The sequence below is a fragment of the Canis lupus genome, chromosome 18 (genome assembly GCF_011100685.1).
Source record: "Canis lupus familiaris isolate Mischka breed German Shepherd chromosome 18, alternate assembly UU_Cfam_GSD_1.0, whole genome shotgun sequence".
In the NCBI taxonomy this organism is placed as follows: domain Eukaryota; kingdom Metazoa; phylum Chordata; class Mammalia; order Carnivora; family Canidae; genus Canis; species Canis lupus.
Window position 1 is genome coordinate 11,672,407 of NC_049239.1, and position 23,111 is coordinate 11,695,517.

Here is a 23,111-nt window from a genome sequence, read left to right on the forward strand (position 1 = left end):
CTTGTCTGTGCCTCCCTAGCAAGCTACACACACAATCCTCTATTAGGAACAAGTGGCCATTTGAGGCTTGAGCTTTGTCTCCAGCCAGACCTGGGAACATCCAGACCCAATACCCAGTAGGCATGCAGTCTTGGAAAGGTTACTTAAAATACCAACCTGAATTTCCCCATTTCTAAATTGAGGGAATTAACAGTTATCCCACAGGGTGAATTTCAGGATTTGATCAACAATGAACAGAAATCATTTAGTGTGGTGCTCAGATGTAGTGGGTGTCCAATTACGGATTGCTGTTCTCACTGGTGCTGTCATGCACCAATGTTGCTCAGTGTTTCTCAGCACCCTGAGCATTATGTTCCCTCCCCCATTGTGGTCAGATCTGTCCCTGCCCTCTGGCACCTCCCTACAGCTTCTCATCATTACCTGCAGGTGCATCAAGGAAGCAGAGGCTCAGAACTTAACTGGCCCTCTGTCACCCACCAAGGTAGTCTCCTCCCAACAGGTGCATCCCAGAGGTCCCCCTGGGCTTCTTTCCACCAGAAGGAAAGCTGAACCATGCTGGGTCCCCTTGCTGTCCTGTGTGCCCTCCTGTTTCCCGGTAAGTCCCGACTCCATCCCTTGTGCAGGGTGTGGGGGACAGCCTGAGGTTCCTGGCCATCTCTGTCTCACTGCTGTCCCCCTCTCCCTCTCTCAGGTGGTGGAGCAGGGCTCAACCTGGAGCAGAATCCTGTGGCTGTGGAGCGCTTGGACACTTTGGCCATCCTAAAATGTCAAGTGGATACCTGGGTCTGGTATATCAACTGGTACTTCCATCAGGAGGGTACAGCCCCCAAGTGGCTCCTCTACCTAGACATGTCCACCGGGAAAGTGCAGAGGGATGCATTTGTGAATGCAGACAAAGTCAGTGCCCAAAAGGACAAGGACAGTTACAGCTGCGCCTTGTTGGTACAGAGGCTGAGGAAGAGCGACGAGGGCGTGTACTACTGTGCTGCCTGGGAACCGCACAGCTACTCCTGCTGCCCTGGTCTCTGTGCAAAAAGGTCTCCATATCCTCCACACCTGGCACGTTCCACTGGCTCTAGAACTCTGGGGTTGTCCCGGGTCAGCCCTCAGCATCTAGGATTCCTGCGGGTGCCACCTCTGTGAGTCCACTGCACAGAATCCTGAAGACTAAGGAGCCCCTGGGGTTCTGGCTGGCTCAGCCCCGGGGAGCTGTTCAGCCTGGAGGGATTTTTCTACAGGTTGTCAGGGGCAGCATTTTTGAAGAATTTGGAGTAGAATGTGTGCTGCTAGCCACATGTGGGTACTGAGCTCTTGAAATGTAGCTAGTCCACTAGTCCAAGCTGAGATGGGCTGCTTGTGTAACATACAAGCCATATTCTGGTGTCTATAAAAAAAGATAAAATATCTTCTTAGTAATTTCTATATAGTCAGATGTTGAAATATTATTTTGGATATCTCACAGTAAATAAAAGTAATGCTAGAATTGTATTTGTTTCTTTAACCTTTTTAATGCAGCAGTATGAAAATATTTGTCTCCAATTGTGATTTGTATTTATTTTCTACTGAACAGAGCTGTGACAGATTGGTGATTAAAGAATCTGACCACTTCTGCGAAGAATGTGGTAATAAAATATGGTGCAAATCATTTCAAGAATAAGGACTCTCTGGAGATTTACCACCAAATAGTTGAAAGCTGAGAGTAGAAATCACCACTTGATTCCACTTTTTATGTTGCTGCCCTGTTTCCTGCTAGTTACTTGCGGTGGAGAGTCAGGGAGCAGAAGCTCAGGAAGCTGATCCTCAGGCAGGTGCATCCATCAGCCCTAAAGGAGACCCGGGGTCCTGCACCTTCTGCTTCTGCTTAAATGCTACTGTATATGGGATTTGGAGATCAGATTCCCTGCACCTCTGTTCTCTCTTCCATAAAACGAAGTACTTTAGCTGACACAGAAATGTGACTGATTTCTGTAATAAACCAAAATTGTTTATTTAAATTGTTAACCAAACTTCTTAAAGTTATGCAACTTATTTTTTTTTTATTTATTTTTTTTTTATTTTTATTTTTTTTTTATTTTATTTTTTTTTTATTGGTGTTCAATTTACTAACATACAGAATAACACCCAGTGCCCGTCACCCATTCACTCCCACCCCCCGCCCTCCTCCCCGATAGAGGAGGACCGTTCTTCGGTCAAGGGTATACGAGTAGCTGCGCTCCCCTGCTAGAACCTCCAAACAAGCTCTCAAGTTATGCAACTTATTGAACAAAAAAAAAAAGAAAAAAGAAAAAAAAAGAAAAGAAGAGCTGTATTACAGCTTCTCCAGACCCAAAGAAGGAAACCTCTGCCACTGAATGTGGGGAAAAGAAAAAGCTCTCTGAGGAGGTCTAAGCTGAAATAAGTGCATTTTCTATTGAAAATCAAATTTTATGTGAATCGTAATCGCATTGGTGAAAATGATTACTGTAAGGAAAGTCTACATCATCTGAAGTAAATTGTCCCTCAGATTCACTAACTCCTCATCTATCTCTCTGAGCTTCTGCTTTTGTGGTGAAAGATTTATATTTAAGATAGGCATGAAAGAGCCAAACCAACACTTCAACCTTCTACTGAAGGCCTGGGTCAAGGCAAAGACGTCCAGCATGTGTAGGAAGGGGTTAGGGGGAGGAGTAGAAATTTACCTTTGATCTATTCTGAAGATGTTCCTTTATTTATCTTCCCCACTGTCCTGATACCACTGAACCCTTTCCTCTCAGTGCCTGACTCCACAGAGCAGTGATCTGAGACCTGACTATTAACATTTGGTTAGAGACAAATTAGCCAAATATGAAGACACTGTCATGAGAAGTCATGCTAAGTCAATGCAAATCTCAGTTTTTAACATGGTTCCATAGTGCCTTTGAGTTACCTTCTGAGAGGACAGTGGCCTTGTGCATGGAGCAAACAACTCCTATGTGGAAGGAAAAACAAGTCCATATTTGGAGTCAATTCTTTCCCCTGCCTTTCTTCTTGTGGGTAACGTGAGCTTAACCAAAGACATCAAATGTCATGTTTGTTGCCTCAGAGTCACCTTCTAAAAATCACAAATATTAGAATTTCTTGGAAACCTGGAAATCCATGTTGACTGTTTTGTGTTGGGAACTCTTTATGTTCCACCCAGAATGGGTTCAGGGACACAGTCTCGGGTAAGGAAAGGGCACAACTTGGAGAGGTTTCTTCTAAACACTGAGATCAGGCGACCTTCTACTATGTCACTTTCATACACTTATTTTCTCATAGAAAACCTACATGACTTATGAATTTTATTCTAGAATGTATTTTTAAAAAGAATTCACAAGTTACTTAGTATTAAATTTCTTGATTACTAATGATCACTTAGATATAACATGCGAAATCTGATGTTTAGAAATGTGTGTAATAACCTCTCTCTTGACCATTATTTCTCCCCTCTACTCCAACAGCCTTAGCTTCATTTACAAAACAAAATCTAGTTTGCTCTGCAGATTCCCAGGGACTCCATTGCCAGTTAGATACAAAGTTCATGCCTGAAGAGCTCAGAGTAACTTTTTGGGCTGAGTATGTCTTTTCCCCTGTGTAGGACAGATACCAGATACTACAAATACTCAGTCCTCTTATTAACATTATACTGTAAGTTATTTTGTTTCTTCACATCTCTTTTGTCCAGATGCAGAAGAAGGAATGACATCATGTCAAGCAGAATTGCACGCAACTATAATTTTATTCATTTTTATTTTATTTTATTTTATAATTTTATTCAAAAAAGTTGTTTGTCTATTCTGTTTCCTGAAAACTTGATATGCTAACATTCAGGAAGGTTGATAGAATATCAGCCTCAAATATTCATCTGGAGACTGAGAAGAAGATAGACTTTCACATAGGAACCTGTGTGTCCTCTGTTTTGGGGCACAGTTTCTCCACCAGGCAAAGAACCAGCTCAGATGCTGAGGGGCACACAGGCTGGATTTGGGGAAATCTTCTGTTTTGTGCTCAGTATTGATGTGCCACTTTTCTCCCCATTGCTCTTTGCCCCAGGAACCTAACACCTGTGGATTACAGTAATGGGAATCTCTGCTCTGATTTCCAATGGAAAGTTGGTCAATGGAAATTGAGGTTCAAAGAACAATCACCATGTCACCTACAGAAATATTTCCTCTTGGGCACTAGATTGCCAAGCCTGTGGGTCCAGGGCCCTGGAATAAAGAAACAAATTCCTCCAGTAGGTTGAGTGGTATAAAAGAGAATGTCCTCTCTCACCTGCACCTCTGGGTCCCTGAGCACCTCTGGGTATGGGGGCAGATGGTACTATAGGTTGGCCCTTGGAGGATGCGGGCCCCCTTTTAGGGAGAGGACCCTAAGCTCATCCTGCTCCTACTTCCCAGTCTCTTGCTGATGTTTCCATTGGCTGCTCCCAAACAGGAACCAGAGAATAAGGAAAACCATCTGTGCACTCCATGGGGGTCTACCTCCTTTTGCCCAGGGGAAGGTAAGAGAGGTAGACTGTCCATGGAGGAGCAAAAGAATGAAATTGGGAAGACAGCCAAATAAATGGGTTGCATTTGCCCCTCCCCCCCCAATAAGTAAAGCAATTGAAGAGTTGGGAGATTTTATGTAGTTTCTTTCATTCCACTTTCCACAAAGCCACCAAGGTTCCATCTTGAATGGTATAGGATGTGCCCTATTCTTTCAGTCACAAAACAGGAAACTGGACAAGTGTTGAGGGATTATCATTAACTTCTGTGCTTTTCTAGATGATACACTTGGTAGAAAAATCATGTAGATTATTTCTAATTTTTTAATTCTTCAGTTAAATATTGGATTCTGAGGTATTCATCGAATTATTAAATAAGTCATCATCACCTAAGTAGAAAAAGTAAAGAGATCTCTGTGTAGATAAATGATTATAGTACCAGTATTATGCTGAACCCAATTCTGTGTTCATGATGTTCCATAATACAATAAACAAGGGTACGGTAGTAAAACAATCTTATTAACACTTATTAAAACAAAGAGCTATGCTTGCCACTTTCATCAGGTCAACCAAAATCCAGCCTTTCATGTTTATTAGAATTTATCTATCTTTTCAGTCCTTCCTTCCTGGAGGCAGTTACTGTTCATGGTGAGCTGATCATGGGGACTTTTATCTTCATCTTTATCCTTTTTCTTTAAGTTTCTTCAAGGAAGACCTTTGTCCACATGTCCTGCTTAGCAGCCCTGTGATATTCCTTGAGTCACATGTCACTTCTCTGTACCTCACTGTCCTGATCTATGAAATGAGAACTGCAAGCCTCCATATCATGTGATTGTTGTGAAGATGGAAAAGTAGAGGAATATTTAGGAAAAAATGTCTATCAACAAAAAAATACTCATTAATATTATCTGATTTTTTGGAGGGGGGAGTGGAGAGGCAGACAGGGAGAGAGAATCTTAAGCATAATCCATGCTCTGCACACGCCCCATTTAGACTAAATCTCATGACCCTGAGATCATAAACTGAGCAGAAATCAAGAGACAGACGCTTAACCAGACAAGGCATCCCAAATATTTGCTTTCCTGAAAGCTAATGTCTATTGAACATGCAGTATTTTAAAATATTATACTAAGAAAGTATGTTCATAAAACAGTTTCTGACAGAAATAACTCTAATTTCCACAGAAATCAAGACTTAACCATTTCTTTACTGAAGGACAATACAAGGAATAAGATATTGTCTCCTAAGTGGAGACAGAACAGATGGTGAACATTAACTGACAGACCCTTACAATGTGCTCAAGCACAAGTATAGGACCTGATTTCAGAGAATAAGTAAATGCCAATAATTTATTCATTGACTTTTCAACATAAAACAGTGAAAAGTTTATTTCTAACCATAGAATCTGCAGTGGGCTTCTGTGGGAATACAGATCTTTCTTTGCAACTTTCCTATTTGAGCTACTCACCTTAAGGATAAATTCCCCAACAAACATCAACATATTCATTCCCTCTGTCCCCTATTTGAAGGCCCCACAGTCTAGTGTTCAACTTTGAGATCTCCTCAGGGGAAAGAGGGATTTGCAGGCCAGGCACATACACTCCATGGGATCCTTCAGCCCTTCTCCCTCCTCAGTTGGGTTCATGTTCTTTGTTGGTCATTTTAACCCATGCTGTTTATGACCACGACAGTATCTTAATGGGGAGACCATTGCTTTCTTGAGTTTGATCAGAACCTTCCTAGTCCCTTTTATTTTTTTTTATGGAAGAGAATTGAAAGCCAGAACTGAGTGGAACACGTGAATGGGGAAGACCAACCCTTTCCAAAAGGAATGCATGAGAAGTGTGGAATCTGCTTCTGAAGACATCCTTGCTACATTACTATTTTGCTTCTCAAAATGTCTTTGCTAAATGTATTTTCTCATGTATAGAACAGCAGTGTACTTCATACTGTAATGTCTTCAGATAACAGCCTTCTGGAGACAAAAATTATATCAGAGAGCTCTAGAAAAGTTACAGAAAAGTTTAATGTTAAAATAATGAAGAAAGGCAAATAATTTATGTTGCATTCAGAAGACGGAATAGTTTAGTCATTAAAAATGTCCTTTCAATATTGATTATTAAAAGTGAAAATGTTTACCTCAAACACAAAAAACTACACAAAGTTCATACTGATAATTACATCTCATATACATAAATGTCTCTCTTGGTGGAAGAAAGAAAATGAAAAGAAATATTTAAGTTTTAAGATACCATTTTGCCTGATAGGATGGGTTTTTCTTCCTTACTCATTTATTGATTTTATACACTTAAATGTAAGAAGGAGAATTTTACAATGAAAATATTATTTCAGAAGATTTTTTTCTTCTTTTTCAATAATAAATGAGTACACCTTGAAAACTTAAGAAGGGACATAATATTGCTATGCACAAAATATAATTTATGTTTATTATCATTTATCAGGTGCATATACTTTAAGTTCATTCCCATTGTTAGAATGATAATGTAACTTTCTCAATTTGAGAGATATTTCTTTCAGCAATTATAGATGTAGAAACTGAGACAAAAATAGATTAAATACGTAGGTCCACATGCAAGGAGGTATGTAATAAAGGGGGTTGCGAATTTCATAGGCCATTAATAATGATTTTCACGAAAAGTTGGTAAGGCCTTGATAAATTTTCAATATATGAAGTTAGCTAAATGGGTTAAATGGTAGAGGATGCTGTTTAATTATACATATTATAGTCATGAAAAATACTAGTTTCATAGATTATTTAAGACCTGGAATATTGCTCACAATAATTATTCAGGAGATTAATAATAACAGCTATCACATGGAACTGCAGAGAGGAGTAAATAAAATAGTATAAGAAAGCTTTTAGAACTTTGTCTGAAATATAACAATTCCACATTTCTTATTAGATGTCTAGTAATTGCAAAGTGAATCATTACATAATACACATAACATTGCTTTGAAAATGATTCTGCCTGTGACGTCATGCTCATGAGACAATTGCAAGACCAGAGTGAATAGAGATTGCTTTGACCCAGGTATCCCCAGCAGTCGTGGTCTAGTCCCTTTATGGAGGAATCCAAATGATAAATCAAGTTTGCTTTCTCTGAGTCCTAATCTTCCTCGTGACATTTCAATCTACTTTTAAAAAACACAAAAACCCTCCAGTGCTAGCATACATGCATATTCGATAATATCAATGAGATATTTCAGGGTCTGATTGTTGTTCTGTTGTGCTGTGTGACAGAAGAGTAGGGTCAAGTTTCCCATCTGAGTCCCCAATAACAGCAAATCACAGACAGTTAGACATACAGGATGAATCCAGCAGACCTGTCCTCATGTTACTGAGCAGTGTTTCTGAAGTATGGGATTCCTGTATGTGAATGTGTGAGTAGGTCTAAGAAACATCCTGGCTCACCCCACATAGACGCATTCACCAGGAATTTATTTTGAAGTTTGGAACCCTCTTACCCCATCTGCTCAGCACTCATGGGGCACAGAAAGCCCCAGAATTGTTCACACCTGTGACAGATCATGAAGAACCCCAGGGAACTATCTAAGCCACCACTTCTGAGAAACCAGAACCAGTCCCGCCCTCCTGTCGCTGCCTTGACAAATCCTGTTAACAGGTGCCTCACTTCTTACCTTTTTGCTGGGGAGCCTGCCAGGGCAGTAGGATGCCACTTCTGGAAGCAGTCATCTTCTCAACCCTCTGGGCTTGTGAATTGTCCCTCAGGCACTCCAGTCTACAGAAAAGACTCGAGAAATTCTTTCTTGTTGTCCTTTTACATATTCTTAGTTCATGGATATTTCTCTTCATTGCTTGCAGTTGGCCTTGGGCAGATAAAGGTGGAGCAACCTGCAATATCATTTTCTAGAACAAGAGATAAGTGTGCCCATGTATCATGCAAGATTTCCCTTAGGACATTAACAAAGGAGTCTTTCACTGGTACTGACAGAAACTTGATCAGGGATAGAATATCTAACATTTGTCTCAACAAAGCTTCCCAATTAAGTGAGGAGAACAACAAGCTTCCACTTCAACCTTGACAATAGATTTCTTAAGGAAACAACATGAGGCTGTGTACTACTGTGGCTGCTGGATTTGTATCCACAGCATTAGAGTTGCCCATAGAAGCTGCACAAGAACCATCTTCAGGTCTGGCCCACCCACATTCTACTCAAGATGGGCAACCACAGAGGCTGCACAGCTGGGTCCCCACCTGAGCCTCTCCCTCCGTAGCATTGCCTTAGCTTTATAGGGAGACATTATAGATTCTACTCACACAGTGAGCCCCATGAGATATTAGCAATTATGGTCCAAATGAAAGCAGTTTGACCGATTTTCCACTAAATTAGTTTGTCTGGGAACTTTGAAATCACAGAGTGAATGGTTTAAAGGAAAATCCATTTGTCTGTTAATGTACTATAGAGAGAGATTTCTAGTATCTGAATGGTTCAAAGTGAAGAGAGTAAAAGAATATACAGATTACACAAATATTTCTTATTGTTACTCTGTAACTTTATTCATGGGCATTGCAGTTTTTTAGAGGTAAAATGATCTGTCAAACATAAAAAGTCCATGCATTGATTACCATTCTGTGGCCATAATGAAGGAATATACAGATTGTTTTATCCCTATGTAAATGGCAGCTAATGAGATAATGGAGAAACCAAGGTAGAAATCCTGTATCTTAGAGGTCAAAGAAGTACCTCACTCCACATTCAGGGTCAACACTACCACAAAAGGAACACTACTGCATTGGAACAAGACTCTGAGCATATCAGGTGGCTGAAAAATGATGGATATGCTTCTAAGACCATGTCTTCCAGGGCTCCTCAAAGAAGACTGCAAAAAACCTGAATAAGTTTCAGTTGGTTAAAAGAAGGGTAATATATGCTTATCCATAAAGAAAAGATGGCAAAGTTCTTTCACAAAGAACTAAAATTAAAAATCGTGATTGAGAATAAAATTCTGTAATTAGTACCTGGATAGTCACTCGTTTTCAACAAATAGCAAGACACACAAGTAATGTGTGAAATTACATAATCACCATGCTTACAGTTTCACTCTGGTTCCTGAGATCATGACAATAACCTTCATTCTGTTTCTCATTCCAAGAATCAAGTGGAGCTGTCAAGTGCAGAGATGCTATGAAAACAGAATGAATTCCTGCCACAGCAGTGTCAGAACCTTCCCAGGGGCAAACACAGGTTGTTGTGTCCCACACCCTAACCATCATGATTCCTAATTGGGATGGTTCCTAGCATGAGGAACCTGAGGACCTGAGTTTCAACAGGGCCTCATCTGTCCCCCAATATGTGTACAGAAACAAAGTTAAGTAGATCCCTGAATGAAATATTGGGATCAGAGAACAATGAACCCTCTCTAAAAAGATGTGAGTGGAAAAAGGAATAAAGTTTCTCACAGTATCTGTGCTAAATATTTTACACAGATTATTTTATTTAATCCTCAAAGAGCAATGCAGAATGGGATGGATTGGCCACATAGGGAGATGGAGCCACTCTGACTTTTCAACATGCAATAGTCATGAAACAATACAGTGGTGGGTAGTATGGAAAGAGGTACATTATCTGTGTGGCTTTGAAGTGAGAAGATACTATGTAGCCATTAAAAACCTGTTTTTGGAAAAATTATATATACAGTTTACAAATTTAGTAAAGGTCAGAGCAAATTTTCTCAGATTTGGGCCTTGGTAGGCATTTCTTAGATGTGAATATTAAACCCCAAGGGGCCTAGACACTAGGGGTCTCCCCAAGAGAAGGCTTGATCAAGATGGAAGTCCAGCAGTGGAGTCAGCCAATAGTTTTTGGATTTAATAATGAGATTATTTTATAACAATGTAAATATAACTGTATATATGACACTTAAAATGGTAATATATTTATATAGTATTACTACTCTGTGACTCCCTTAAAAAAAAAAAAAAGGAAAACAAAAAGCTACAATCAACCATAATGGTAATGGTAGTTACCATAGAACAGGGGGTCTGGAAACTCTGCCCATGCCAGGTAAGCCCCAGTTTTTTAAGTAAAGTTTTATTGAAACACAATCTTGACCATATGCTTACAAATTGCCTGTAGTTGGTTTGCACTTCAAAGACAGCTTTGAGTAGTTGAATCAGAGACCCTCAAAGCCAAAAATGTTGACCACTTGGCCCTTTAAAGAACATGTTTGTCAATTTTGCTCTAGAATGATATACTGTGAGTGACACTTATTTTTAGTTTATGTTTCCCTGTTTTGCAGTGTGTCCTAAATGACCCTTTGTTACATATCCATCGTCCCCATACTAACCATCTTACTCTGGATAAATTCCTGAATATATCTGATTCATTCACCTCATTTGAAAATGGAAAGTATAATTTAATTTACCTGAAAGAACTGTTGAGAGTAGGAACTTAAATAATACATATATAATTCTTACAAGTTCTTAATGCTCACTATACTGAAGCTTCACATTACTTGTATGGGTTATTATGGCATTTTGGACATAATATGACAACATGTGAAACAAAACCCATGAACTATTCTTTTCTCTTTTATTTTAAATAATAGAAATAAGTGAAAATTGACAACTTATCATTTCACACATTTTTAATAGAACACCTGCTGACATTCCTGGAATGTAACCATGCATATCATTTCCAAAATGTCTATGACTGGTTTTGTTTTACAGTGGCAGATGTGAGTATTCACAACAGAGACATTAGTGCTAAAAGCCTAAATAAAATATATGTTATCTGACCCTGAAGAAAAAATTGGACAGCCTGTCCTGTGCAAAAAGAGTAAGGGAATGAGTTTGTATCTATAATTAAAATTCAAGATGTAATAAGAGAAAATAACTATAAAGTTTACTCCATGAAAATGAAAACAAAATTTGCATGGCAAAAAGTAGCCTAAGTTATAGCACACATGACAAACCATGAGGAAATATTACAACCTGTTTAGCACATAATGGTCAACTATGCCTAATAGAAAAATGCATTTTAAAAATGGAGGTAAAGCATTTCAAATATCCTATAGGAAAATGTTTAAAAACATCAAATTTAATTCATGAAAAAAAATATACAAATAGCTCTTAAACTTATACAAAGTTGAAAAAATTCACTTACAATAACGTAAAGTTCAATTGAAACTACTGAGATCCCATTTTCACTCCTAAGCTGGCAAGAATATAAGTTTGACAATATTTTATGTTGGCAATGCTGTGAGAGAAAACAAGCACTCATACATTTCTGGTAAGGATGCAAAATATACCATTTTGTGGGGGGATTTGGAAATATCTAATGAAAGCTCATATATATTTACTTTTCGTGTTGGCAAAACTACCTTCAGAAATTTACTCTGAAGGCATAATTTTAACATTTTGAAAATACATAGACACAAAGGTATTCATTGGATGACTGCAAAATGTGAAATTACATAAACTACCAGACTAAGGATATTGGTTGAATAAATGTTGGCACTTGACACAATAGAAGCCTATATACTGTAAAATAGATGTGAGATGCAAAATCAACTATAATTCATATGACAGCAAGACACAACTGGAAATTGAATTGTAAAAATAGTACCATTTACAATAGCAACAACGATATCAAAAAACCAATAGAATACTTAGTGAAAAATTAATTCAATATTATGAAGGATTTGTATGCTGGAAACAATACAACTTTAAAGGCAGAAGTTGAAGAACTACATAAGTGTAGAGTTATATCATGCTCATAGATTGGAAGACTCAATATATTTAAGACATCAAAAATTCCCCCAAAGAAAAGCATATTAACAGTTAGAGTTCAGCCTGTCTGATCAGGACAGTAAAGTATTGGTGAATTCATGGATGTAGGGATAAGAGGAAAAATTCGGAAATAGGAAAACACATAAATGGGTAACTAATTTCTAACATTGTTAATGAAAAAGAGTGGACTTTTCAACAAATGTTATTTGAACAATTGTTTCTCTATGTGAAAAACAAAACAAGAACAACACAATAATACAAAGCACCATATACACCAACTCATTAAAAATGTTTTCTAGGTTATGTGTATAACCTAAACAATAAAACATCCAGATGAAAATACAAAAGATTATGTTAGGCAAAGATTGCTCACATAGGACACTGAAAAGCAAGATCATTAAAAAGTATTTAATAGACTGCACTTCTTCAAAATTAGCATTTCTGCTCTTGCAAGACTAAAAAAGAGAAAACTGGAAAATTTCAGAAAAGTGGAAGGAAAAGCCAGTGGTTAGAAGGAAATATTTGTAAAAGCCAAAGTAGAGAAAAGGCTGGTGTTCAGAGTATTGAGAGAAACATTATAACTCAATAATAAGAAAAGAAACCTAGTTAAAAAATGGGAAAGTCAGATAATAGAATTTAGGCAGAAGTCACCTGAAATTTACTTCTCTTTTGTTTTTTGTGGGATTTTAATGTAAATAAAAAACAAAAACAAAACAAAACAAAAAAGGCAGAGGACCTGAATGTGCTCAGAGATGAACAGAACTGGAAATGGCACTGTTGTCATTTTACAATAATATCCCAAACAGCAGGAATGAAATGTAATACTTTGAGTCCATCAGACAACAAGTTGCCAGGTATGTGATTATACACAAAAACTGGAGACAAACAAGCATTTGTAGGGAGAAACAGGAGGTGAGCATTTGCTCACCTTGCACGTATGTTGTCAAACACACCTGGTCACAGATGAAAGTTGAATTTGTTAATTAAATAATAAGAACTCAGTTGACTAGTAGTAGAGTGAGAACCCTTGGGATCATATCAATCACATTTCCTAGCACCTTTGAAGCATCTTCTCCATGAGCCCCACAAAATTCTTGCGGTTAAGATACGGAACAATCGAGAGGGAGCTTCCCCTTTGGTACTGCAGAAGAACAACATCTACTGCTAAAACCCACCCAGACCTCATCTACCCCATCACTACTGTAGGAAAAAAAGTGACTTCATTGCAAGGAAAGGTGCTGGTGGAATCTCACTGCAGCTGAGGGAAGGCAAAGGTGGGGACCACCGAGACTTTGCAAGGAACATCTCCCCTATGTCCAAAAGTAACAAGGTTTCCCTCTGCAGAAGGATGGGCATGAAAACCATGGCCTGGAGTAGGTGGGAGAGGGAGACAAATATTGAACATATTCCACCTCTGGAAAAGAGGAGGGGATACCTTTGAAGGCCATATGTTGAAGACCCATTTCACTGTATCTGATAAAATAGAGCCTTAATTAATAGAGAATGTCTCCTTTCCTGGCCTTTTACCACCCCACTAGCAAAACTAGAATAAAAGTAACAGTAATGCCAGATTTCAGGTTGTACTACAAAGCTGTGGTAATCAAGACAGTGTGGTACTGGCACAAAAACAGACACATAGATCAGTGGAACAGAATAGAGAACCCATAAGTGGACCCTGAACTTTATGGTCAACTAATATTCGATAAAGGAGGAAAGACTATCCATTGGAAGAAAGACAGTCTCTTCAATAAATGGTGCTGGGAAAATTGGACATCCACATGCAGAAGAATGAAACTAGACCACTCTCTTGCACCATACACAAAGATAAACTCAAAATGGATGAAAGATCTAAATGTGAGACAAGATTCCATCAAAATCCTAGAGAAGAACACAGGCAACACCCTTTTTGAACTCGGCCATAGTAACTTCTTGCAAGATACATCCACGAAGGCAAAAGAAACAAAAGCAAAAATGAACTATTGGGACTTCATCAAGATAAGAAGCTTTTGCACAGCAAAGGATACAGTCAACAAAACTAAAAGACAACCTACAGAATGGGAGAAGATATTTGCAAATGACATATCAGATAAAGGGCTAGTTTCCAAGATCTATAAAGAACTTCTTAAACTCAACACCAAAGAAACAAACAATCCAATCATGAAATGGGCAAAAGACATGAAGAGAAATCTCACAGAGGAAGACATAGACATGGCCAACATGCATATGAGAAAATGCTCTGCATCACTTGCCATCAGGGAAATACAAATCAAAACCACAATGAGATACCACCTCACACCAGTGAGAATGGGGAAAATTAACAAGGCAGGAAACAACAAATGTTGGAGAGGATGCGGAGAAAAGGGAACCCTCTTACACTGTTGGTGGGAATGTGAACTGGTGCAGCCACTCTGGAAAACTGTGTGGAGGTTCCTCAAAGAGTTAAAAATAGACCTGCCCTACGACCCAGCAATTGCACTGCTGGGGATTTACCCCAAAGATTCAGATGCATTGAAACGCCGGGACACCTGCACCCCGATATTTCTAGCAGCAATGGCCACGATAGCCAAACTGTGGAAGGAGCCTCGGTGTCCAACGAAAGATGAATGGATAAAGAAGATGTGGTTTATGTATACAATGGAATATTACTCAGCTATTAGAAATGACAAATACCCACCATTTGCTTCAACGTGGATGGAACTGGAGGGTATTATGCTGAGTGAAGTAAGTCAGTCGGAGAAGGACAAACATTATATGTACTCATTCATTTGGGGAATATAAATAATAGTGAAAGGGAATATAAGGGAAGGGAGAAGAAATGTGTGGGAAATATCAGAAAGGGAGACAGAACATAAAGACTGTTAACTCTGGGAAACGAACTAGGGGTGGTAGAAGGGGAGGAGGGCGGGGGGTGGGAGTGAATGGGTGACGGGCACTGGGGGGTATTCTGTATGTTAGTAAATTGAACACCAATAAAAAATTAAAAAAAAAACAAAAGTAACAGTAGAATAAATCTAAGAGAGCTTAAAGAGGCAGACTTCCTCTGGGGAACAAAACGAGAGGACTCAAAGACAACTAAAGAGATAAAGACAAAGTAGAACTAGAGATTTTTTAAGTGTCTGAAGTTTGATACAAAAAATTTCAACTCTGATCACATTGCAACAAAGAACTTGAAATCCAAGGTAACTCCTGACTCCTTAATCCAAGTCCAAGTGACCCAGGGTAACTTTATCTTCTATCTTTACCACTCTGAGGACTAGCCTGGCTTGGAGATGTGAATTTTCTATGCCTCTCCACCAAAAAACGCTTCCTGGGAAGGAAGCCATACCAGTGTGCACAATATGTGCTGATATTCAATGAATGAATGAATGATGGAAACTACAAGGCCTTTGGAATGATATAAACCTAGGTTTGAATATCTGCTCAGCCATTTAACTGACAGCACAATCCAGGAAAGTAACTAAATCTTTCTCATAAGTTTGCTGGGAACTGAAGGCGGTTCCATACAGGACAGTTCTAGCACTGGGTCAATACATCACACTGTCCTTTCCCATTACAACTAAACTGCCTTCCTTGAAGGGATGAGCACTGGGTGATATGATATATGTTGGCAAATTGAACTCCAATTAAAAAAAAAACTGCCTTCCTGAGCCATCTCAGCTAACTCAGGGACTCTTCATAAGTCACATCTTACATTTTCCTCCAAATAACAGTAGGATTTGCTGTATTTTGCAAACCTAAGAATAGTGAGTAGGAAAAAGAGTCCAGAGTAATAAAACAAAGGATTGTTTTTCTCCAAGTGTTTTCTTCATTCACAGCAAAGTATCATAAAATCACAGCATCTAAACTACAGTAATTGCTAACTACCCCCCAAATTTGTGAACCTTCTTCAAACTACTGATCTATAAAATGTATATATTTCTGCATAAAGTTGTGGGATTATTATCTCGTTGTTATTATATACTGTAATAGGTCTTTTCTTCCAATTTTCATGATAGCATTATAGCTCACTACACTCTTGCCAAATATGGTGAAAAACCTGTATCTCAGAGAGAAAAAAGAGTTTAAAGATAGGTGTGTTTGAAAGAAAACATAAATGAAAACTGTGAAGGTGTTGTCCCCCAAAGAAGACAACACTAAGTTATTACAATATAGGTGGTTGGTGAGATCTTCTAGGATCTGATAGTTCTTTATAGCAGGAACATAATAAAAATAACATGGAACGTCTTTCCTTAGTCTATCGCAAAACTTCCTCTCTTGTCTTTGCCTGTGAGGAACAAGGACCACCATTGCCTCTCCAGTCCTTTTTTTTTTTCTTTTTTAAAAGATTTTATTTATTTATTCATGAGAGTCATAGAGAGAGAGGCAGAGACATAGGTAGAGGGAGAAGCAGGCTTCCTGTGGGGAACCCGATGCGAGACTTCATCCAAGACCATCTTTACATTTCCAAAGCTCACAGAACAGTTTCCAAGAGGCTTCTTCTTTCAACAAATCAGAGAACTGGGTTTTTTTTTTTTTCTAATTTTAGTTTTATTAACAAATCTATTTTTCTTTTTTCTTTTTTTAAAATTTTTATTTATTTATGATAGTCACAGAGAGAGAAAGAGAGAGAGGCAGAGACATAGGCAGAGGGAGAAGCAGGCTCCATGCACTGGGAGCCCGATGTGGGATTCGATCCCGGGTCTCCAGGATCGCACCCTGGGCCAAAGGCAGGCGCCAAACCGCTGTGCCACCCAGGGATCCCCAAATCTATTTTTCTATTAGAGTTAAACTTCTACAAATTTCTTTTCATTCCAGGAAAATATTTTCATCAAGGAATCATTTTCTCATTTTTTCTTTGCCTTGTATAGATTAGGGTATCCAAATGGTAAAGGTGGCATACTGAAAAATGGAGATAGAGATCACTATTCTCATTTCTCAAGTATATTTCTGTTGGCATGGTCACTTTTTCAGTTACGAAGCATATCCTCTTTCAGAAATGTAATCCCACATTGCTGACATAGTAGGCCTGGTGTTTGTGAGAACAAAAGGGCTTTTCCTTTGATGCATTTCTGAGCAGTTTCACACACTTGAACACCTGGAAATCAAAATATCTTAATTCTCTGAACACCTTTCCTGGTACTTTAGAAAAATCATTTGTTGACCACTTAGTCCCTATCCCTTCTTTTTCTTTCTTTTCTTCCTTTTCTTTCTTTGCTTCTCTTTCCTTTCCTTTCTCCTCTTTCTTTTTTCTTTCTCTCTCTTTCTCTCTTTATTTCTTTTTTTAAAAATATTTTAATTATTTATTTTTATTTTTTTTTCTGTTTCTTTTTTTTTTAATTTTTTATTGGTGTTCAATTTACTAACATACAGAATAACCCCCAGTGCCCGTCACCCATTCACTCCCACCCACCGCCCTCCTCCCCTTCTACCACCCCTAGTTCGTTTCCCAGAGTTAGCAGTCTTTACGTTCTGTCTCCCTTTCTGATATTTCCCACACATTTCTTCTCCCATCTCACACCAGTAATTATTTAAATAGATACACAGACACACAGGCAGAGGGAGAAGCAGGCTCCATGCGGGGAGCCTGATGTGGGACTCGATCCCAGGCCTCCCGGATCACACCCTGGGTTGAAGGTGGGGCTAAACTGCTGAGCCACCAGGGCTGCCCTCTTTTTCTCTTTCTTTCTTTTTATTTGCTTCCTTTGTCTCCATTTTCTATCAACATTTTTATATGTTTATTGTCTCCATCAAAACAGACATTTGGGTCAATTAATCTGAAGAAAACTTAGAAAATATCCAATGACATTAAGCCTATATTGAAGGACTTTTAATGAACTCAAAAGATCAAATTTGCCAATACAAGGTTTCTCCCTACTGGCCATGCCATGAAGATCAGGAGAAGGCTGACATTTTTGCAGAAGCTCTAACCAGTGTGATAACCTCTAACCAGGCTGGGTCAAGATATTTGCAGAAGGTACTAAGCTTATAGTAACTCCTCCTGGTAAGTAACTTTGTTCTTTTTTGATCCTGTGAATGAAAAACTGAGAGATGCTTTTTAGAAAAAACAATGTAAGATCACCTCAGGCATATGGACAACAATTATGCAGGAACTGTTCTCTATATAAGGGTACAAAACTACTTCATAAACTGGTTTTTTACTTCCCTGCTTGCAAGCAGATTGAAATTCTACTTTTAGAAAATATACACACAAAAGGGTAAACGGAGTCTTGAAATTAAAATCTTTCTAGGACTGTGTCTGTGAACTATTTGTGTAAGTTCTTGGTTCAGGTTGGTTATCTTGTAGATGGTCTTTTAAGTGAGAAACACTTTGATGAAGTAGCTCTAGTATTAATAGTGCTCCTTTTTTGGCAGATAGTGCTCCTTTCTCTAATAGCCTGTAAAACAGGTAAGATTGCTTTTGATCTTACCTTTATGGGCAGTGAAAAAAATTAACTCTTACAGTGGATGACTATAGAACATCAAGAAATGAACACATTCTTATGACTCTAGCTTCTTAGTAGGTTGGCTGAGATTAGTCAAAATTTGTGCTATTGTGAGTCTTGTGCTATTGCCTAGAGAGGGTCCAGTTTAAAGGAATTTGTGAGCTCAGTAAACCATTTTAGCTCTAGAATCCATGAAAAGAGTCTGTCTGCATTTTACATCCTCATTTGTTCATTTATTGTCTCAATAAACAGTCATTGAAGACAGTTTCTTTGCTAGACACTAGAGATACCTAAGTGGAGGCACAAGACACAGTCCCAACACTCATAAGCTTGTAGCCTCCTGGGTAAATATTCTAGATTGTGGCTTGATTGAGCCCCGTGTGTTTTGGCCTGTGACTGCCAGAGACACAGAATGTGGGATTCATGAGCTCTTTTGCTTTCTTAATTTATATAATAAATAATTATTGCTTATAAAATCTATATATTGGTTTTGTGGAAAATTTGATAAAGTGGCCTCACACCATACTATTAAAGACAACAATACTATAGCTAATGTTTATTGAGAGTCAGATACCTGTTTCTGTGCCAATTCTCAATCCTTAAGAGTGTTGTACAGGAAATTTTCTTATTCCAATTTTACTGATGGAGAAATTGAGGCTTAGAGAGTTCAGTGATTTTCCTAAATTTACATGGCTAGTTTTTTTGTTTTGTTTTGTTTTGTTTTGTTTTTACATGGCTAGTTATTATGGCAAAGATTGGGACCCAATAGATACTGGTTTGTTCCAAAGGGCATAGTGTATACCATTATATGCTTTTGGAAACATTCAGCCATCTTTTTATTCAGAACATATACTTTTTTGTAGTCTGACCTTTTAAATAGCCTATGTAGTTGAATGTTTAACTAGTTATAGCTCATAATTGGCATTACTCCTCATGCAGAAAACAATGCTTCTGCTTTTAATCATGGCACTATATTCCCTCTTTCACTTCAAGATATCATTTAAGTCATGTTGAATTGTGTTTGCTAAATTCTCATAATTTAGGGCATTTCTATTAAAGGTCCAGTTCTTTTGATACCATTTCATTCAAACTTTCAGTATCAGCATCAAAATGCTGGAAATACCAAAGCTCGCAGAGAATGGGAGCGGTTGTACTAATGCAGGACTCAACTGCATAACTCAGAGCAGCATTCCCACTCATGCTGGGCAGCTGCAGAAAGGCCAAACAAAACAAATAGGGTCCTCTGATGAGCAGCACAGGATTTTAAATCAATGCCCTGGAACTTGTTAGGGTAATTTCAAGTTCAAAAGACCAGTCTTTCAGGAATAAATATGTTAAGGATTTTCATTAATATTTCACATACTCTAACAACTCATCTGGCATAGAAGTAGTAAGTGTAAATTACACTCTAGGAAAAGAACTGATATGATACATGAAAACCTTTTAAGAAAAAAGATTTAGAAGTTTCAGGAAAATGGCAAAAAAAGGTAAAATCAGACTCTCAGTTGCTTGTGAATGTGATGAGAAAGACAGACCCAAACTGCCCAAGCAGGGAGAGGTCAGTTCATCCAGTCTTGACTACATTCATATCTAATGTGATTTTGCTTGAGATTCATTTTTCTTTAATTCCAGCAGGGCCTGTTTATATATATTCATATAAATATTGAAAAATATGGGCAAAAAAAATATGGGCAAATTGTAAAAGAGGTACAAAGGGAGATTTTTGTAAAAGCTTTTCAGACAGTGTTCCTGGAATAGTTGGAGGAACAAAGTGTTTGGTCCCGGCACAACGCTCAGGGTTACAGGTAAAATTTTTAGAAATCCTTCAGTATGAGGTAGGGAGGGGAGGGATACTAGGTGCTGGTGCTGGCTCTGAATTCTAGGATTTGGTCCCAGTTTGGTCATCAGTAGCAGCGAGATGCTTGGAGAGGTGGTTGACTCTGCCTTAGTCCTAGGGATAGTTGCTGACTGAGCTAGCTTGTAGGGTATTAACAGGGAACTAAGTAGCTAGAGCAAGGGGTGGGGGGTCCACTAAGAGGTGGAAATTTTAGGTCCGTTAGCAATGTCTGCCTTGAAAGATTTGTATGAAAATTTGTGTGTCTTATTTATTTGATTCCAAAAATAACTAATGAAAAAAAATAAGCCAAAAAATGATAAACTTGCCATTTTGTCTATAGCAGATTCGTATAAGGCATCGACACATTTAACTGCACAAACATCTCCAAGAGTGTCATAAGCTGGGTTTGTTTTTTCCAAATTCAGTCCAGTAAATTTGTTCATCCTCATTAGCCTTAGGGATGAAATTTTGCCAGGATGAGGGATAATATTTCACTGGGCTGTTTCTACCTGATAGGATCTATTCAAATAAATGTTTTCAAAGAATTTTCACAAGGCTGGTGAAATATTATGTGGCGTGTTCTGGTGAGAGATGAAACGATTACTCAGAGTCCAATATTTTGGAACAAAGAGAGGCCCGAAGGGTTACACAGGCAGCCACTGCCAAGAAGTGAAGGAAGGTACTGAGAGGAAGTCCCCAGTCCCAATTGGCTATTGATTTTATTACCATAGATTTTAAGTATGTGGAAACAAGGAAGGAAAAACAACTCCCAATCATGGGAAGGGCAGCAGAGAACTGTGGACGTGACTATCCGGACAGGTCTCTGAGGAGCATTAACTAGAGAGCAGTGGGGGATGAGAGAACTGACCCCAGCAGGCCTGGCTATGTATCCACCATCATTGCTGTTCAGTACTGACCAATGGCAGGAATAATAGGCTTTTCCCACACACATAATGCTGTTCCCATGTATGCGCGTCCCTGTTCTTATTGTTTCTTTTACCAGCTGAGATCCTGCTCTTCCACAGTGAAACAATAGAAAAGTGAAAGAAATTATTTATTTTGATGATTTTAGTGGTTATGATCATAGGCACACATGAATTCATAAGTTGAAAAGCATCTTTCTAATCCTCTTTTTTTCCAACTGACTGCAATATAAATTCTAACAGTCTGGGATACCTGGGTGGCTCAGCGGCTAAGCACCTGCCTTTGGCTCAGGGTGTGATCCTGGAGTCCCAGGATCGAGTCCCACGTCGGGCTCCCTGCATGGAGTCTGCTTCTCCCTCTGCCTGTGTCTCTGCCTCTTTCTGTGTCTCTCATGAATAAATAAATAAAATCTTTAAAAAGAATTCTAACAATCTAATTAAATAATGGTGACACAGATATACTTCACAAGGTTGAAAAAAATTTTAGGTGTGGTGCAGAGAGAAATGCAGACTGTGATTTTGGATCTATCCCTTTCTGTATAATCATCATTCAGCAAATAAATTTTTATTATCTTCTGATACTGGTTATTGCTTTCCTAAAGGTATAAAAATAATAATGCCTGTTAGAGGATAATTTGAAAAAAGAAAAAATAAAGTATTAAAAATTTATACTGACACTTATTCTGTTAACATTTGTTATATTTCCATCCATTCATTCTGTCAGTGTAACAACCATTTCCAGTGGATGTTGTGGAGATAAATGAAATTAAATATGGAAATAGCTACTGCATAGGTTGGTACATGGTCTTTCAGTAAAGAATTCAGTTCTACAAATTCCAATTATCACACAATGGAGTTGTTTTTCAATCAAGAATACAGGAAAATATATTAATTATGATCTCATCTACAGATCACTTTAGAACAATTGGTCATTTCTGATTCCACACAAATCTTAAAATAATTTGTTCTAACTCTCTGAAGAAAGTCCATGGTATTTTGATAGGGATTGCATTAAACGTGTATATTGCCCTGGGTAACATTGACATTTTCACAATATTAATTCTGCCAATCCATGAGCATGGAATATTTTTCCATCTCTTTGTGTCTTCCTCAATTTCTTTCAGAAGTGTTCTATAGTTTTGAGGGTATAGATCCTTTACATCTTTGGTGAGGTTTATTCCTAGGTATCTTATGCTTTTGGGTGCAATTGTAAATGGGATTGACTCCTTAATTTCTCTTTCTTCAGTCTCATTGTTAGTGTATAGAAATGCCACTGACTTCTGGGCATTGATTTTGTATCCTGCCACGCTACCGAATTGCTGTATGAGTTCTAGCAATCTTGGGGTGGAGACTTTTGGGTTTTCTATGTAGAGTATCATGTCATCGGCGAAGAGGGAGAGTTTGACTTCTTCTTTGCCAATTTGAATGCCTTTAATGTCTTTTTGTTGTCTGATTGCTGAGGCTAGGACTTCCAGTACTATGTTGAATAGCAGTGGTGAGAGTGGACATCCCTGTCTTGTTCCTGATCTTAGGGGAAAGGCTCCCAGTGCTTCCCCATTGAGAATGATATTTGCTGTGGGCTTTTCATAGATGGCTTTTAAGATGTCGAGGAATTTGCAGAATATTTCTATTTCTATGACTCATTGTTACATGTTTCTAAAAATGAGT

The 23,111-nt window shown here is 38.3% G+C and overlaps 1 gene segment (V, D, J or C); it reads left to right on the forward strand.

The window, feature by feature from the left end:
• The first annotated feature begins 432 nt into the window (after positions 1–432).
• The window catches only part of LOC119864100, a 44,366-nt gene continuing 21,687 nt past the window's right edge, over positions 433–23,111 (forward strand). The window contains 3 exon segments of the C gene segment in view: positions 433–595; positions 692–1,021; positions 18,191–18,241. Of these exon segments, the coding sequence occupies positions 553–595; positions 692–1,021; positions 18,191–18,241 (424 nt within the window).